This window comes from Anolis carolinensis, chromosome 1 (assembly GCF_035594765.1).
Source record: "Anolis carolinensis isolate JA03-04 chromosome 1, rAnoCar3.1.pri, whole genome shotgun sequence".
NCBI lineage: Eukaryota > Metazoa > Chordata > Lepidosauria > Squamata > Dactyloidae > Anolis > Anolis carolinensis.
The window spans coordinates 6,872,289-6,892,170 of record NC_085841.1 but is presented as its reverse complement, the minus strand read 5'-3'; the positions used below and the strand labels follow the sequence as shown (position 1 = coordinate 6,892,170).

Here is a 19,882-nt window from a genome sequence, read left to right as displayed (position 1 = left end):
AAATCAGGACAATAAATAAAGAACAACACTCAAAAGCAGGAGAATTCCAGACAAGAAACAATCAGGGCCAGCTAATCACCTCCCAACAAAGGATTCCCCCAGGCAGGAAGCAGCCAATCTTTGAAGCTGCAAGGCTATTCAATGCTAATCAAGGTGATTAATTGCAGCATTCATACTTGCCTCAAACAGACCAGAGTTCTTTCTCTCAATCTGGACATCATTCTGCAGATGTATAAACCCTACTTGCCTGGTTTCCAGCAAACATCACAACCTCTGAAGATGCCTGGCATAGATGTGGGTGAAACGTCTGGAGAAAACACATCTGGGACGTGGCCACACAGCCCGGAAAACTCACAGCAACCCACATCCTTTTAGGCTTGTGGTTGAGGATGTATGTAAAGCCTGGGGGGAAAAACCTGAAACAATCTGATTCAATGATCTGAGGGCCAGCTGTGGCACAGCTGGTTAGTAGCCAGCAATAAATCACTACTGAGTGGTTATTGGTTTGAAGCCTGGGTCGGGGTTAAGCTCCCAACCATTAATAGCCTAGCTTGCTGCCCACCTAAGCAGCTCAAGAACAGTTGTAGAGAATTATATGAACTGCTTAATGCGGGGAGGTTAATTTAACTTAATTTATGACACCATAAAACTGCTGGCGCGTGCAAAGAACAATGAGGAAGTACTACATCAAAAAAAGGACTCGGTGTCACAGTGGATGATGAAGCGGCAGCTCCCCCTGTGGCTGGAACTGAACATACCCTCACGAAGCCGGAAGCTGGAAAAAAATGTTAAATTGCTTCTCTTGTCTGTCTGTTTGTGTTGTATATGTCTATTATAGAGGCAATTTAACATTAGCACTGAATGTTTGCCATGTATATGTGCATTGTTATCTGCTCTGAGTACCCTTTGGTGTGAGAAGGGTGGAATATAAATACTGTAAATAAATGTGCTCACTAATAAAGGTAGAGGGCTGTCTGTGTTTTCAAATCCTATGTTGCCTCGAGCCCAAATTTTAGGAGAAAGGCAGGATACAAATAATGATGAAAAGAGTTGGAAATTTTACCAAAAAAAGTCCTCTTCTAAGGCAAAAACAAAGTGAGCCATTTTGTCATTAGTGCACAACATGGGGACAATGAACTGTGTGAACTGGCGTAACTGTTAATCCTCCTACTTTTCATGTTTTTTTTTTTTGTTTACTTGATGATGGACCCAGCCTTGACAATTTAAATTATTTATTCAATTAATTTGTCTTCCATTTCTTAAATTCTCTTCTACATGGAACATCTTGTTTTGTGACTCCAGGGACCAGCTCGGTTCACATACTTCTAAATGGAGAGACATAGAGGAGAACGACACTAAAAAAGAGATGTCCAAAGACCCAGCAATGTCCAATTTATAAGAAGCCTCAGGCGTCTCTCCCACTAGTGTTCTCTGATTTCTTTTTTCAGGGTCTCTCCTTTCCTCCACCACTCAATGGTCAGGAAACCTCAGGCTCTGGTTGATACTGCATTTCTGTGGACGTATAAAAGTCTTCAAGGGTAGACTGGAGGTACTCAAAGGTGGGCCTTTCTTCCGCCTTGCCTCTCCAGCATTTCAGCATCATGGCATAGAGTTCAGGTGGGCAAGAGTCTGGGCACGGCATCCGATAGCCCTGTTCTAGCTTTTGGATAACTTCAGGATTGGTCATCGCTGTGGAAGAGAAGAAAGGCTTAGGACCTATGGGCACCACTGTTCAAGAAGAACCTAGACAGGTTGGAAATATGTCCAGAAGAGGACAAACTTCTCTGGTTCTCTGGAAACCAGAGAAGTCATATGCGGAACGGCTCAAAGTAGTTGGGTACGTGTAACTTGGAGAAGGGAAAGTTAAGAGGGGAAATGATGGTCATTGGGTTGCGGTGAGTTTTTGGGGTTGTTGGAAGTCATCCTGGACTACACAAGTCTCATTTATTAGATAGGTAGTAGATAGAATAGACTGAGGGAATTCTCTCTATAATCACATGCATGCCCAAACAGGCTTTGCTGTTTTCTCTCTTCTATCCTGTTTACATCCACTCCCTTCATCTTGTTGTTTTAGCAATGTGATCTCTGCAGGGATGAGGTTGCATCCTCTACGTAGATTGGAATTTTTATTGCCCCAAAAAGAGAAGGCACAGACCATGCGGTAGTCGCCATTCTTCCTCCTTTTGTCTTCCTAACAAGAAGGATGCATTTTGCCACTCTCTTAGGCAAAATGTAGCTATCTAGATATCTTTGTTATTTTTACCTGCTTACCTACCTTAGAAGCTCGCTTAGACAGCTAGTTAGCTCCAGACCTTTTTCTATCTACAATTGATTTCTTTTTACCTCAATAAATACCTTTGCAATCCTTTGCCATCCTAAAGAAAAAAGGCTTCCCTTTGCTCACCTCACGTAAGTTTCTTGCTGTTTGAAAGGCGTGCTTCTGCGCTCTGCTATATTCTTGAGAATCTACCTCACAAAGAGAGTTATTTTTGAGCCTAACAGCTCACAGATTCTCAACAGGTTGCAGTGAGTTTTTGGGGCTGTATGGTCATGTTCCAGCAGCACTCTCTCCTCACATTACACCTGCATCTGTGGCAAGCATCCATGGCCATACAGCCCCAAAAACTCACAGTAACCCAATAATTTCAGCCATGAAAGCCTTCGACAATACACGATGGTCATCTTTAAATACCCGAATAGAAGATGGAGCAAACTTGTTTTCTGCTGCTCCAGAGTCTAAAAGATACATAGGTAAAGGTAAAGGTTTCCCCTGACGTTAAGTCTAGTCATGTCTGACTCTGGGGGTTGGTGCTCATCTCCATTTCTAAGCCGAAGAGCCGGTGTTGTCCGTAGACACCTCCAGGTCATTAGGCCAGCATGACTGCATGGAGCGCCGTTACCTTCCTGCCGGAGCAGTACATATTGATCTACTCACATTGGCATGTTTTCAAACTGCTAGTTTGGCAGGAGCTGGGGCTAATAGCGGGCTCTCACTCCGCTCTCTGGATTCGAACCTGCGACCTTTCGGTCTGCAAGTTCAGCAGCTCAGCACTTTAACACACTCTGCCACCAGGGGCTCCTAAAACATCCATGAATGGATTCAAATTGTACTGTTCTACCCAAAAAATAGAAGTGTCCTGGTAATAGAATAGACTGCCTCAAAAGGTGATGGACTCTCCTTTTTTGAAAATTTTTTAAAAACAGACTTTAGACCTGTGGTTCTCAACCTGTGGGCCGTGGCCCAGCAGTGGGCCGCGAGTACAAAAATCCGGTCCGTGAACCTTCTTCCTCTTTATTTATTTATTTTATTTTATTTCCACTCCTTTCTGCAAAGCTGACCATTGCATTGGATTGACCACATCAGCTCTAGGTTATTAAATATGGTTTTCTGTGGGCGAGCACATGGTGACTACTGGATGGCATATGTTCTGTATCAGAAACTAGAGCTGATATGGTCTATCCAATGCAATTTTCGGAATCAACACCCAAAATAACCAAACCGAATCTAAAGGTGACAAAAAACCAATTCGTAACCTTTTTGGTAGTAATGTTGGAGAGTAGTCCCTGGTCAAGTGGCCCCTGTTCCCAATGTGAGAGTCAATCATTATAAGAAACATAATTAAAAATATACCACATTCCAAAGTCAAAAATATAAAGTCATCTGTGCAATTAAAACCAGTTTAAAAACACAGCTGACTACCAAACCGGCTATGTTTGGGGGCCTTCATCAGGAAAAAGATGGGAGATTTCAGCTGTTGTACAGTTGGTAGTAAATACTCTGCAAGGACTTACAAAAGCAATTTCCAATGGCAAAAGTCCTCAACTGCATCCACCATATAAAATTAATCCAAACCTCTCTCACTGCCATGGCTCATTGTTATGGCATCCTGGGAGTTGTAGTTTAACAAGATTTTTAGCCTTCTTTGCCAAAGAGTGCTGATGCCTCACCAAAATACAATTCCCAGGATTCCATAGCATTGAGCCATGACTGTGAAAGTGGTATCAAACTGCATTAATGATAGATAGACAGAAAGAAGCTTTCCTACTGAAATCCAGAACTTGGATAAATTGCATTTTAGACTACCACATCCTAGTCAAGCAGCCAAGTTGCTGTGAGATTTTGGGAACATTAGTCCCAATAAATACCCCAAAGACACCAGTTCCTGTCTAATCATGGAAGCTAAGCAGGGACCAGCTCTGATTAATACTTGGGTGGGAGGCCACCAATGGAAAACAAGGGGCTGGAGAATATATTTAGAGGATGGAAAAGGCAAAATCATCTCTGGCAATCATCTCTTCTCATATGAAATCCTTGCCTTCCTCTGAGGCAGAGGCCCCTTCTACACTGCCATATAAAATCTAGATTATCTACTTTGAACTGGATTATATGGCAGTGTAGACTCATATAATCCAGTTCAAAGCAAATAATCTGGATTATCTGCTTTGACAATCTGGATTATATGGCAGTGTAGATCCAGCTTGAGAAAATCCTGAGAATTCGATAATCTGACAAGTGACTTGAAGTGAACACATGGACCCTAAAAGCGTCTTATCTAGACATTGTACCTGCATATGGACACCTTCCGTAAGTGATGATTTCTGTTAGAAGAATCCCAAAAGACCAGACGTCAGATTTAATGGTGAAAACCCCATAGTTAATTGCTTCCGGAGCCGTCCATTTGATAGGAAATTTGGTACCTGTTGGGTATAGAGTAGACCAGAATGAGAAGTTTGCATAGGGTTTTCCAGGAGAGTTCAATCTTTGGAAATATGTATCAAATCTCCAGAAGAAGACTGATTTTTCCTGTATAAACGTGCCCACTCTTTCTGTGCAGTCTAGCAAGATGTTTATAATTGCATTGCATTCTCCTAACTCTCAATAATATCCATCATTCCTATTTGCAAAGAATACTTTGTAATGGGTTTTATTGCTGCATTTTCCCCAGTTTTTATTGTATAGGGTGAGCATTCCTTATTTGGAATTCCAAAACCCAAAATATCCAAAAACCTGAAATTGTCCAAACAAATGGATAGGAGTATGAAACCAGTGTTGTCTAGTAGCCGCTCATTCTGCATTCATGGATTCAATCATTTGTGGCTTGGAAATATTAAATCCATGGATACAGAAAGAAGAACATGTTCCAGAATCTATCTGTCTATCTATCTATCTATCTATCTATCTATCTATCTATCTATCTATCTATCTCTATTCAAAATCCCAAACACTTCTGGTCCCAAGCATCTCAGACAAGACAAATCCAACCTATAATTTGATGTGCTATTTTTATATAGGCAGTCAGAATGCATCCAGAGGTGTATCTACTCTGTAGAATTAATGCAGTTTGCTACCACTTTAACTGCCATGGTGCAATGTTATGGCAGCTCTAGTTTTACATGGCCTTTAGCCTTCTCTGACAAAGATTGCTGTCAGCAAACTACAACTCTCATGATTCCATAGCATTGAGCAGTTCAAAGTGGGATCAAAAAACTGCATTAATTACACAGAGTAGATGCATATTACGGCAACTATTTGAAAAAGTCAGGCTTTGGGACCTCGATGCATGCCCTATGAAATTATTACCTATAATTGCTGATTTACTGCAAAGACCTAAATGCTGGACTGACCTTCTTGTGCAAAGTATTCATCCTCTATGATCCTAGCCAGGCCGAAGTCGGCAACTTTGCAGCAAAGCGTCGCCGAGACCAAAATGTTGGCGGCCCTGAGGTCTCTGTGGATGGAGTTCATTCTCTCGATGTACGCCATCCCTTCCGCAACCTAGGAGAAAGTAGGACAGGTAATTTAACTGTATGGAAAGAGCAAAGACATTCCAGACAAGAAACAATCAGGGCTAGCTAACACCTCCCAACAAAGGATTCCCCCAGGCTGAAAGCAGTCAGGATTTGAAGCTACAAGGCCATCAAATGCTAGCCAAACTGGCCAATTGCAACATTCACACTTGCCTCCAACAGGCAAGAGTTCTTTCTCCCACCCCACTTGCCTAGTTTCCAACAAACCCCACAACCTCTGAGGATGCCTGCCATAGATGTGGGTGAAACATCAGGTGAAAATGCTTCTGGAACATGGTGATACAGCCTGGAAAACTCACAGCAACCCAGCAAAGATATTGGTTACCAGTGGAAGGATGCTTCTGCAGTTTTGCCTGGGATGGATAGTTGTTGTTTTGCATGACTTATGGTGATCCTAAGGTGAAGTATCATGGTTTTTCTAGACAGCGTTGGTTCACAGAGGCCCCTTCTACACTGCCATATAAAATCTAGATTATCCACTTGGAACAGGATTATATGGCAGTGTAGACTCAGACAATCCAGTTCAAAGCAGATAATGTGGATTATCTGCTTTGATAATCTGAATTATATGGCAATGTAGAAGAGGCCTGTGTGATCGAGGTGACCACCCTCCCCCCAGGACTTTGTAAAAGATAGTTCAAAAACCAAGACTTTATGTTCTATATTCCATATATTTATAGTAGAAGGTGATTGAGACTTTTTACTGGAGTTTACTGTGGATTATCCCTGCACTCTGAGGCAAGAGATAATAACTTCATGAATTGTAAAATCATGCTGCTAAAACTCCACTTTTATGAATTTCCATATTGGGTTCCCCAGATGTTATGAACTTCGTACTTATCAAATGTTTTTCAATTGTTTATATCACTCATGATTCCCCTTTACGCAATGTAACTCACTTTTATGGATTCTCCCTTATTTCCATGAAATCTATCTGTCTGCCTATATGTATTTGTACTCTTTGGGATCCCCGGAAAATATGTATTTTTCCCAGCAGGGTTTATATTCCAACTTTGTTTTATTTTTCATTTTATTTCATATAATTGTCAAGTCATGAAATCAAATAGGAAATATTCTGAACTCAACCTGAACCCTAGAACCCATCCCAGCTCCTATGACCCAGGCTTCCCCTTCCCAAAAACAAAAGGTGATTCGCCCCCAAGGCAAACATTGTCATATCTCATCCTAAGGAAATTCCAGGACACCTCAGGAAGGCGCCCTGCAGAGCCTGTAAATATGGCTCATTACCACCCATCCTTACTTCCACCTCTGACACCCCAAGGCATATCTAAAATCTGTATACGTGACAGGAACCCTTGATTGCTGTCATTAATCCCTTTAGAAATCGGTCTAGCAGGAATTAATATGATATTTCCTGCCCTGTCACTTCATTGTTTCAATAACTCCCGCCTTCTCCTTCCTGATTGGCTCGAGTGGGGACAAAAAGCAGCTCCCTATTGGGCCAACAGAGCAAGGCGGGAAACGAAAGCCCGCCTCGTTCAACACTCTAGCCTATCCGCGATCAGATGGGCGGGGGAGCGGGGTGGGAAATTCAAAGGGCTGTCAGACTGAAATTTTGTATAAATATGGCTGTATTTTGATTATATGGTACGCTAGTAGACTGAATGATCGCTACTAGTGTCCTTTTCAGCTGAATCGCTCAATAAAGACTCCTTGGCGGATTTTCCTTCAACTTTGGCGGACCTCCTTCATTTCGGCTTCAGGTTGTATTGCGGCTCATATTTTCCTATTGGCTCCGCCAAGGTCCGTTCTCTCAGGACCGGATCGGCTCTCTCCTTAAGGGCCTGATCCCCTAAAACGCGGTCGACAACACCTGAGAGAATGTGACCTGCTCAAGGTCCAAAGTAGGCTTCCATAATCCAATGCTGAAACCACTGCATCATGCCGACTCTACCTGGGAATGTACCTGTATCAGTATCTCTTTCTTGCTTCCTCCAGCATTAAATTCATTCTGTCTCATTTCTACATAAACTTTGGACTCTTTTTAGTAAAAAACAACAACAACAAAGTGTTTCTGCTTAGTAAGGTAAATGTTTCCCCTGACGTTAAGTCCAGTCGTGACTGACTCTGGGGGTTAGTGCTCATCTCTATTCTAAGCCGAAGAGCCGCCGTTGTCCGTAGACACCTCCAAGGTCATGTGGCCAGCATGACTGCATGGAGCACCATTACCTTCCCTCTGGAGCAGTACCTATTGATCTACTCACATTTGCATGTTTTCGAACTGCTAGGTTGGCAGGAGCTGGGGCTAACAGCAGGCGCTCATTCCACTCCTGGCATTTGAACCTGGGACCTTTTGGTCCGCAAGTTCAGCAGCTCAGCGCTTTAGCCCACTGTGCCACCAGGGGCCCCTGTGCCACCATTTCTGCTTAGATAATGCAATAGCACTACTGTACTAATACAGTACAGTTAGTCCTCTATACCCACAGATTTTGCATCCATGGATGCATCCAACCACGGCGACAAAATATTCCAAAAACAAATTCCAAAAAAGACAGCCAAAATTGATTTTGCCCTTTTATATAAGGGACATCGGAGCCCCTGGTGGCACAGTGGGTTAAACCGCTGAGCTGCTGAATTTGCTGAATTTTGGTTGGCGGTTCAAATCCAGGGAGCTGAGTGAGCTCCCACTGTCAGCGCCAGCTTCTGCCAACCTAGCAGTTTGTAAAAACATGTAAATGTGGGTAGATCAATAGATGCAGCTCCAGCGGGAAGGTAACGGCACTCCATGCAGTCATGCCGGCCACATGAGCTTGGAGATGTCTATGGACAATGATGGCTCTTCAGCTTAGAAATGGAGATGAGTATCAACCCCCAGAGTTGGACACAACTAGACTTAACATCAGGGGAAAACCTTTACCCTTACTATAAGGGACATCATTTTACTACAACATTGTATATAATGGGACTTGAGCATCCATGGATTTGGGTATTCATATGGAGATCCTGGAAGCAAATCTCAGCAGATAGCAAAGGCCCACTAAGTAACAATACCAAATAGCAAGAACCAAAAGGTAAGCAATACCTCCAGCATCAAAAGGAATATAGAGGAAAGGAAGGAATTGCATGATCCTACAATGTCCAGAATCTCATCACAATATTTTTGTTTATGTATTGGAGTAAAATTGGGGTTTAAATCCCTGCTGAGCCATGGAAACCCAGTGGGAGACCAAGAGGAAGTCATATCCTCTCAGTTTCAGAGAAAAGCAATGGTAAATCTGTGTTGTGGAAGGCTTTCATGGCTATGTTCCAGAAGCATTCTCTCCTGACTTTTTGCCCACATCTGTGGCGGGCATCCTCAGAGGTTGTGAGGATGCTTGCCACAGATGTGGGCAAAACATCAGGAGAGAATGTTTCTGCAACATGGCCATACAGCCCAGAAAACACGCAGCAACCCAATGGTAAATCTCTACTGAATAACAGATCTTGCCAAGAAAACCTTGTGATGCGGTTGATGTAAGACAGGGTGCATCTACACTGTACAATTAATACAGTTTTACACCACTAACTGCTCTGGCTCAATACTATGGAATCCTGCTATTTGTAGTTTGGTGAGGCACCAGCGCTTTTTGGCAGGCTAAAGGCTAAAGACCTTCTAAAATTACAAATGATCCCATACTATATCTATTGCAGCTATTTTGGTGTCCAACTGCATTAATTCTGCAGCGTAGATGGACACCCCATAGATTGAAAGATTTGTGTTTTGTTTTTTTTTGCTCCGACCAAACTAAATGGGTCTGAGAATTTTCCACTCCACAATGAGATTCTGGTTGCTTTTATTTTTCCACCTTGTCACTTTCATGTGGCTTTCAAACAGGATATGACAACAAACTTTCCATCTGGTGTGAAGATTGCTCTCTTTAATGGAAAATAGAGAGATGGGGTGTCGTTTCCTGTCCTGATATCAAAGCGATCTCGTTGGGGCGACCACAGGATGAAAAACACACCAATCACTTTTTATTTTTACCCTTTGCCTCAAAGTTTGTATCTCAGAGGGTCAGCAAAACATGTTATTACGACAGCATTGTGCGCAAAAGCAACACCGCATTTGACAGTGGACTGAGCTTCTGAGGTCAGAGCCCACCGTATTTGTGTTATCCTGAAAATGCATATTTGTACACCTATAGAGATAGTGAAGATGCCTCACCAAACTACAAATCCCAGGATTCCATGCCATTGAGTTAAAGTGGAGTCAAACTGCATTGATTCTACTGTGGAGATGCACCCCTAGTGATAAAGTTTCACCAAAGCTTGGAAAGGTTAGTGTTTTTGGCTCATAGTTCTTGTCACTGGTCATGGATTCTGGGGACTATAGTCCCTTTTAGGGTGAAATGGCCTACAAAAATGCACATTATGGTATGCATTGTTATAGAAGTAGACATGGATTTCCATGCAGAAGTGTTGCAATCAGAAAAAAATATATCTAAGGTACCATTTATCCTCAATAGCAGCATATCCATCTTTGGAACGCTTAGCTTAAATTAAATTAAACTGTTGTTATGTATTGTTGAAGGCTTTCATGGCTGCAATCACAGGGTTGTTGTGTGTTTTCTGGGCTGTATGGCCATGTTTCAGAAGCATTATCTCCTGATGTTTTGCCCACATCTATGGCAGGAATCCTCAGAGGTTGCCTGCCATAGATGTGGGAGAAACGTCAGGAGAGAATGCTTCTGGAACATGGCCATACAGCCAAGAAAACACACAACAACCCTGTTGTTATGTACCTTCCACTTGACTCTGGGTACATCTACACTTGTTAAATTAATACAGTTTGCTATGGCTAAGTGCTACAAAACCCTGGCTGCTGGCACCCATTAAACTATGATTCCCAGGATTGCATGATATTGAGCAAGGCTGATTAAAGTGGTGCCGAACTGCACTTATTAAAGATGCATTTTAGGGGCACCACAAATACAGTGGGTTCTGTATTCCATATTTCTTGTTATATGCCATTAGTAGATTCCAACCAAGGCAACTCTATCATAGCACTTTCTTGGCAAGATTTATTCAGCGGGGTTTTGCTATTGACTTCCTCTGAGGATGAAAGGGTGTGATTTGGCCAAATTCACCCATTGGGCTTTTATGGCTGAGCAAGGATTTGAACCCTGGTCTCCCAGAATCTTAGGGCCCACATTAGGTTATCTGAGTCCACACTGCCATATATTCCAGTTCAAAGCAGATCATGTGGGATTTTCTGATTGATATTCTGGGATATAGGGCTGTGTGGAAGGGCCCTTACAGTGCATCTATACTGTGTAGAATGAATGCAGTTTGACTGCCATGGGTCAGTGCTAGGGAATCCTCTGAGTGTTTGCTGAGGCACTAGCACTATTTGATAAGGAAGCTTAAAGATCTTGCCAAACTACAACTCCCAGGATTCCGTAACATTGAGCCAGCAAAGAAATCGGCTTAGTAATTCTTTATGCCCGTTTAGCCTTTCTGAACTGTAGAAACTTCTGAAATGTGGTTTGTCTTGCAGAAAACTTGGGCTTACTTCACACTTTAAGCAAACTGAGCAAAACTGCCCTACACTTACTTATACCACCAGTCAAGTCACCTACCTGAGCAGCCATATCAATAAGTCTGGGAAGATTCAGTTTCTTTCCTTCTTCGGTTTGCAAGTAATCCAATAAACTCCCTGCAAGAGAAAAGAAACAGCAAAGTTGGAAACCAGATGTAGATTGAACATCTTTTATCCGAAATGCTTGGACTTTCTTCTGAAGCCATCAAAGGAGGAGGAATCTCAGGGTAAGAGCACTGCCTTGGAAAGCGTGCATACAGACAGCCTTCATAGTGCCATAAGTCACGCTTGCAATGATAAATGTTGGAATTCACATTTTTCATTATGGCAACCAGTTCTCAGCAGGAGGAAATAAAATCCCAGAAATTCCACATTCCCGATGCAGTTCCATCCAGTTTACACAGACCCACCAGAAGCATCAAATAAAAGGTTTGGTGTTTTACCATTGGCCATGTACTCTGTGATGATATAAATGGGTTGCTCGGTCACAACTGCATGTAGCCGCACCAGCTTGCTATGCTGAAGTTGCTTCATCAAGTTGGCCTCGGCCAAGAAGGCATCTGAAGACATGCTGCCTTCTTTCAATGTCTTGATGGCCACCTTCACATTGTTCTTGTAATATCCTGATGAATAAAGGAAGCATACATTCATCACCAATTGATAATAATAATAATAATAATAATAATAATAATAATAATAATAATAATAATAATAACAACTTTATTTTTATACCCCACCCCATCTCCCCGAAGGGACTCGGGGCGGCTTACATGGGGCCAGGCCCGATAAAACAAACAAAACAGTAACAAAGCAATAAAACAATTATCCCAGTAAAAAACATCAACATCAATAAAAACAATCATTAAAATCAACAAGCAGGATACAGTGTTAAAAACAGGAGACTAATTCGTAGATCCCAGGCGAAATGCAGAGTGATAATTGATAATCTGATGTTTTTTTGGAATGCAGTTTGGAAGGTTTCTGAGATCCTGCTAGCTACAGTCCTAAAGTGACAGCTGACGCAACAGAGTGCAAATCCCATCATTTTTTAGCAGCCATCGGAACACGGCACTCATACCCATCAGGAAAGTGCCCATCACACACATTGATTGTGAATGGAAAGCCGGATATGTTAAATCTGATATGTTAAGGAGATATTCAGTGGGACAAATCCTTTCCTCCAAATAGGTCCCACTCTTTGGATATGCTTCTTTCCTCCAGGTATTTTGAACTTCAACTTCCACAATTCCTAACAGCTGGTAAGGTGTTAGGAATTGTGGGAGTTGAAGTCCAAAACACCTGGAAGGCCAAATTTTGCCCATGCCTGATCTACACTGTAAAATGAATGCACTTTTGAAACTACTTTAACTTCCATGACTCAGTACTATGGGATCCTAGGAGCTGCAGTTTTACAAAGTCTTCAGTCTTTTTTGCCAAAGAGTGCTTCAGTTCCCACTTCATAGCATAGCATAGCAGTTGAAGAGGTGTCATACTGCATTCCTTCTACAGTGTAGATCAGTGGTTCTCAACCTGTGGGCCCCTAACAGCTGGTAAACTGGCTGGGAGTTCTGGAAGTTGTAGGCCAATACACCTGGGGACCCACAAGTTGAGAACCACTGCCCTAATGCAACAGCTTCCCAGGATGCAAACTTCAGCTCAGTTCTTCCTGGGTTTTAAATAGTCACAGATAATGACTACTTAAAACCCAGGAAGGTGAAACAAAAGGTGAAACTATAAAAAAAACCCAGCAGCATTGTAATTAGGTGACAATGGCAGCTGTGACCAGAGCACATACACATTGGATAGTTCAACTAGTATGCTAGCAAAGAATTTTAACCATTTATCTCCCAGTGATGATATTATTATTATTGACACAACGACACAGTATGACACAGCAAACAAGATAGACATGCTGGATTTCGTATCACAAAATCACAAGTCGAACACTTCCCAAGTGTTTAGGACTGTGTGATGTATTTTTGGATGATGCACGCAGATCCCAGTAGGGTTGTTGTTGTTGTTATTATTGTTATTATTACTTGATGGACAACACAAGTGCACAGCAAACAAGATCACTATGCTGGCTTTTGTATTGGATCACACGTCAAACACTTCCCAAATGTCTAGTACGATGTGATGTATGGGCAAATAATGCATGCCGATCTGAGGAGGGTGGCCTTTTGCAGCTATTATTATTATTTCTGTTGCACAAACATTGTATAGGGAGTCCTTTTGGTGTCTCCCACTCTGATGGTGTTACTGGTGTGCTTTACACCCTCTGCATTCCTTTAGTGATGCCACAGTTTCCACGATAATTAAAACATAATTAAGTAACATTAAGGTTGTGGAGTGAGAAGAGTAATGCCACACCTTCTGCAATATATTGTTGTTGTTTTATGGCTCTGTTCAACTTTACTAGGCATTCATATCTTTTGTGAGTCACCTTGGTGTAATGGTTAAAATAATGAATTATGATTCTGGGAGACCAAGGTTCAAATCCATGCCCAGCTACAGAAATCTATTTGGGCAATTCACTCTCTCACAGCCTTAGAAGAATGCAAACAGCCTCTGAATAAATCTTGTCCAAATACAACTAAACATAAAAACTGAATGGTAGGATTACCCTACATGGTAACATTTCCTTGAAGCTACATAACAACTGTTTTTTTGACTGAATAAAGTCATCTTATGATATGTCCAAGGCTAGTCATCTTGGCTTCGAGAGAGAGTTAATCTCGAACTAATGTGTCGGTCTTGATGGCGGGTCAAATGAGTTGGGTTTCTTCCTCACAACTTTCCCTACTGCTCAGATTTCAGGAGAAATACACAAAAATCAGAAATACCATGGCATTGATATTCCAGAACTTTAGCATTCAGTTCTGGTGGATATGGAAGACATATGTGTGGAAACACTTACCCATCCACACCTCTCCAAACTGTCCAGATCCCAACTTCTTGATCAGCTTCAGGGTCGACCGAGGGATTTCCCATTCATCTGTGGCCCAAGGGATTTGTGGAGTCAGAGAGATGCAGGGTTCTCTGAGTCTCTGGCATAAACCACCTTGATGAACTGAGTGAGCATTGGAAGGAATAAAAGAGATTGCAATAGAGAAGGGGAAAAAAGAGATTGGTTTTCACAGGTTGCTGCACAGCACTGTTATCGCTTGCCTTTTGCTTGCAATTGTATTTTCCAGAGCAGAGGCACTTGGAAAAGTTACTTGTTTTAATCCAAATTTGCTTTCACTTCTATGCCCTTAGCTCCAGAAAATGTGGAGAGATCACTGTAAGGAGAGGAGGGAAAGAAAAGAACTTGTAGAAGTTACTTTTCTAGATCGCAAGTCTTCCAACTCCAAAGGCATAGCTATGCCAAGGGTCAAAATGAAGTCATTCCGCCTCCCAATTCAGGTTTTGCATCAGATTCAGATGTGTAGTATTGCAATAACTTAAAGCTTTAGTTGAGCATTTAAAGATCCAATTTAGGCATCCAAGGGAAAGGGACAGGCAATGTTGCCAAAGGAATGCAAGTGAAAAATGGGAGGTCCCCAATTATTCCCTTCATGGAACACTATTCCTTTTCCTGTTCCTATTTTGCTGGAGTGCAATTACTTTTACATTAGAAGGTGCATTTGTCTGGATAATTCCACATTGATATTACTGCATCTCCATCTATCAGCATTCGAACATCAGCTGCTTCATTTCATAGGATGCCCAAAGCCATATCAAGGCATACATAGGTATACATATACCTGGGGTCCCCAGATGTTTTTGGCCTTCAACTCCCAGAAATCCTAACAGCTGGTAAACTGGCTGGGATTTCTCGAAGCTGTAGGCCAAAAACATCAGGGGACCCCAGGTTGAAAACCATTGATTTACAGCCACCAAGTGATTCCAGCCATGAAAGCATTTGACAACACAAATTTGATATCTAAATGAGGTTGGAAGGATATATATTTTGGAGAGTAAAATATTTCCCTGGTCTTATATTTAACCATTCAAAAATAAAGGACAAAAAGGGATTTTATTCAGCCAAGTAAATGGACTTGAATTTTAGTGAAAAGTATTCATTTTAACTATATATTGCATTATATGTACTTTGAAATCATGATATTGCAATGTGTCTGGCTATTCGTTTTCATTACTTCATTGCTGTTTTTAGTAGTGTATACATTCTAATTTTTTTTGAGTATTTTATTTGTGATTTTAGTATGTACATAAAAGAAAAAAAAGAAAAAGGAAAAAGGAAAAAAACATAGAAGAAGAAAAAAAATTACAATGGAGTAAAAGCTCAAGAAAACAAGAACAAAAACCAAAGCAAACCCCTGTATCCACTTCCAGCTCCTCTGCACTGCTTGTGTACAACATCCATTCAAGATTTGATATTTTCAGCAGGTCGTTGTAAATAACCTAAAGTCTAAGAGCTTTTTTAGGCTGTAGTCACAAAAGTTCTATATTGCTTCTTAACAAATACTGTCTCAATTTGTTCCAGTCGGTCCATTGTCGTGGCGAGATACTCTGTGACACTTTTTGTGTTAATAAATCCATGTTTTTGATGTCAATTAGCTTCAGCATCCATGTTTCTAGTGTGGGAATTTTTTGTGTTTTCCATAGTTTGGCAATACATATCCTGGCCGCTGTTACCATGTATGAAAAAAGTTACATTCTGTTATTCAGACAATTGATCAATGTGTACATATCTTCTCATCTGTACATATAAATAAATGGTTTGTTCATGAAAAAAAAGAACCATTGATTTACATGATAGAATTAAAGTAGTTTAATACAATTTTAACTGCTATGACTCAATGCTATGAAATCATGAGAGTTGTAGTTCTACAGCATTATTAATCTTCTCTGCCAAAGAACAGTGATTCCTCACTAAACTACAACACCCATGGTTCCATAGCATTGAGCCATGGCAGTCCAAATGGTGCCAAATTGTATTCATTTTACAGTGTAAATGTACCCAAAGGAGAAATGTGTGATGTAAGATAGCTGATTTTTATACCTCCTTTTTTATTATGCACTGTTGTCTTATATGAGATGTTAAAATTTCTGTGTTTGATTTACCAGTATATTTATTTTGAGTTTGTACTATCCTAGGTTCGAACAGGATTGAATTGTTGCCGAGTGTTAGTTGCTCAGATTCCCTCAATGAGGGAGAGAGGGTGGGGTATAAAACAAAGTAAATAAAAGTAAATAAAATAAGATTGTACTCTTCCTTTGATATAATAAGGATGTATAGTCACTACAAAACAGAAACAAATGTGAGTTGATGCAGAATCAGTGGTTCTGAGAGTTGTAGTCCAAAAAAGACTTTGCCCAAATTCTGCAAGATATCATTTTCTCCTCTCAACACAGTGGAGAAGGCTTCACCTGAGGTTTGATTCTTCCATTTAAATAGACCAAATATACAAGCACTGCTATTTCCATATTCATTGACTGCCAGTCTCTGGCCAAGTGAACTTCTCTATTTTGTGCAAGAGAACTTGGTTTGGATCCTTTCCAGCAATCAAACAACTTCTGAGCATTATCTCGACTGATAAGACTATGTTACAAAATTTGGAGAAAAAAAAAATCTGTTCCTGGTTTGAAAGTGTCATTTCCTGTTTAATTGCATGATACTTTGAAAATAGTTGTTCTACTCTATAAACTTCATTTTTGTGGCTGCCACAAACTAGGTTGAATTGGTTGAGACTCAAAGAGATATTCATTGAAAAACTAGAGCAAAATGTGCTGCAGGATGTTCCTCTCGCAAAACAGTTTTGTCAGTTTAATAAACCTTTTCCATGTTTTTATGATAGAACCAATTAGGAAATGACATTTATAACTAGGATCAAAAATAGTGATACATACATAGATCCATAGAGTTGGAAAGATCCTAAGGGTAATCCAACATCCAATTTACCCCCATTCACCTTACCCAGTCTACTTTTACAACCTCTCCGTTTTAATCCATGTTTTTATTAGTTCTTGTCATTTGTTTTTATTGGTTAATGTTTAAATTTTTATAATTGTGCATGTCTTTTGTCTATTTTTGTGTTTTACATTGCTGTTGTTTTTATTCGGGCTTGGCCCCATGTAAGCCACCCTGAGTCCCCTTTGGGGAGATAGAGGCGGGGTATAAAAATAAAGTTGTTATTATTATTATTATTATTATTATTATTATTATTATTATTATTATTTCATGTGGAACACACACTGAAAGCACTCCCGGCAGATGGCCATCCACCACTTGAACTGCCATGGATCAATGTTATGGAATCATGGGAGTTACAGTTTTACAAGGTTTTGAGCCTTATCTGCCAAAGAGTGCTTGACAAACTTCAGCTTCCGGGATTCTATTGCACTGAGTTAAGTCGTGGCAAACTGCATTCATTTTACAGTGTAGGTAAAGGTAAAGGTTTTCCCTTGACATTAAGTCCAGTCATATCTGATTCTGGGGGTTGGTGCTCATCTCCATTTCTAAGCTGAAGAGCCAGCGTTGTTCATAGACACCTCCAAAGTCATGTGGCCAGCATGACTGCATGGAGCATCGTTACCTTCCCACTGGAGAGGTACCTATTGATCTACTCACATTTGCATGTTTTCAAACTGCTAGGTTGGCAAAAGCTGGAGCCAACAGCAGGAGCTCACCTTGCTCCCCAGATTTGAACTGCTGACCTTTCAGCCAGCAAGTTCAGCAGCTCAGCGGTTTAACCCACTGCACCATCGGGGGCTCCTATATTTTGCAACTGTATATATTTAATTAATCTCCTATATATAATATACAATGTAGATACACCCTTAATTGGGTCATTCCTCGATATGATATTGGATGCTGCTGGTAGTTTCCCCATGTTAGTGGGACATGAATCCACTCCAGTATTCAGTTTTAAAGGAACTGGACTATATTTCTCCCACATCAAAGCCTGCAGCACCTTGGAGAGGTCCTTCCATGTATTCTTCTCATGCTACTCGAAACCCATCACCTTTGTCTTCCTCTGAGCATCCTGCGTTCAAACCATAGCACCATGTTGGCGCACTTATCTTTACTCACCAGAATAATGCTTGACAAGCTCCGGTAGTGAAAAGAACATGGCCTTGGGGCAAATGTAATACCCGCCGTTGTCCATCTTCCGAATCTTGTAATGCTTGATGACATCCCCTTGAGAAGTGCTGTCTCTGATGGAAAGGGAAAAGGCATCTAGGTGGGAAAAGAAGAGAATGCACATTAGGATTTTGCTATCCACTGACATTTGATCCCAGGATCTGCTGTGGATACAGGTTGAATATCCATTCGTATCTGTGCATGAAATAACATTTTGTGCATTGAACCATCAGAAAGCAAAGGTCTCACTCTCTCAGCCACCCCTATGGATAATTTCAACTTTTGGAACATTTCTGATTTCAGAATTCCGTATAGCGAATGCTCAGCTTGTATCAAAATCCATGCTCTCACAAGTCCCGTGATATACAATGGTGTAGTAAAATGGTGTGCCTTATATAAAATGACAAAATAAGGTTTAGCTTTTGTTTTCTGTTCTTAACAATATATATTGTCAAGCTGTGAATGGCTGAATCTGTGGTGAGGAATCAATATACAAGGAAATCATTCCCTGGGAAGGGATACCATGAACCTACTTTTATTTATTGTATTTATTTATTTACAGTATTTATATTCCGCCCTTCTCACCCCGAAGGGGACTCAGAGCAGATCAAATTATATACATATAGGGCAAACATTCAATGCCCATAAACACATCGAACCAGACAGAGACAGACAGACAGACAGACAGACGCAGGGGCAATTTAACCTTCTCCTGAGGGGATGTTCGATTCTGGCCACAGGGGGGAGCAGCTGCTTCATCATCCACTCTGACGGCACTTCCTCATTCCAGTGTTGTAAATTAGTTAAATTTGCCTCCCCACTTTATAAGTGGTACCTTATTTCCTACTTGATAGATGCAACTATCTTTTGGGTTGCTAGGTCAGCAACGAGCAGGGGCTATATTTTATTTTTAATTGACGGGTGCTGGCCTCGAACTCATGACCTCATGGTCAGAGTGATTTATTGCAGCAGCTGCTTACCAACCTGCACCACAGCCCGGCCCCTCTCCATGGGAGAATCAATGTGACATCAGCATGGAATTAAAATATAGTCCCTCGAAGACACTTGTCGAACTTGGAAAAGCATTTTTCCGTCATCTTACCTGGAGTTGTCTCACTTTCCCTGATCAGAAACGAACCCACCGCATTGCGCGGTGCCATCAAGAAGCGTTCGGTTTCTTTTCGGCTGAGGCCTTTAAAAAACCACCTGAGAAAGAAAAGAGAAACATTTTCCTACTGAAGCGCCTCAGGTAGATGATGATGATAACTACTCTTTCTTACCTACCTTTCCCCATGGATCTACATCCCTAACAAGTACAACTTCGTGCCTTTTTCCGACTAAAAGCATCAGATCCCATTTGCTCTTGGAGGCTAAGTAAGGTCAGCCTTGGTTAGGAAGTGGATGGAAGACCAATAAAAAGTCTTGGGAGCTGTAGGTTATATTTCAGA

At 41.2% G+C, this 19,882-nt stretch overlaps 1 protein-coding gene across 1 annotated transcript in view; it reads right to left on the bottom strand.

Annotated features, from left to right (window-relative positions):
• Positions 1 to 283: 283 nt before the first annotated feature.
• The window catches only part of blk (BLK proto-oncogene, Src family tyrosine kinase), a 38,910-nt gene continuing 19,311 nt past the window's right edge, over positions 284 to 19,882 (bottom strand). The window contains exons 6-13 of the mRNA XM_062969539.1: positions 19,537 to 19,640; positions 18,384 to 18,530; positions 14,265 to 14,417; positions 11,791 to 11,970; positions 11,388 to 11,464; positions 5,626 to 5,776; positions 4,567 to 4,698; positions 284 to 1,689 (exon numbers count right to left, since the gene is read on the bottom strand). Coding sequence (XP_062825609.1) covers positions 1,478 to 1,689; positions 4,567 to 4,698; positions 5,626 to 5,776; positions 11,388 to 11,464; positions 11,791 to 11,970; positions 14,265 to 14,417; positions 18,384 to 18,530; positions 19,537 to 19,640 — 1,156 coding nt within the window. The 3' untranslated portion in view covers positions 284 to 1,477. The remainder of the gene's footprint in view (positions 1,690 to 4,566; positions 4,699 to 5,625; positions 5,777 to 11,387; positions 11,465 to 11,790; positions 11,971 to 14,264; positions 14,418 to 18,383; positions 18,531 to 19,536; positions 19,641 to 19,882) is intronic.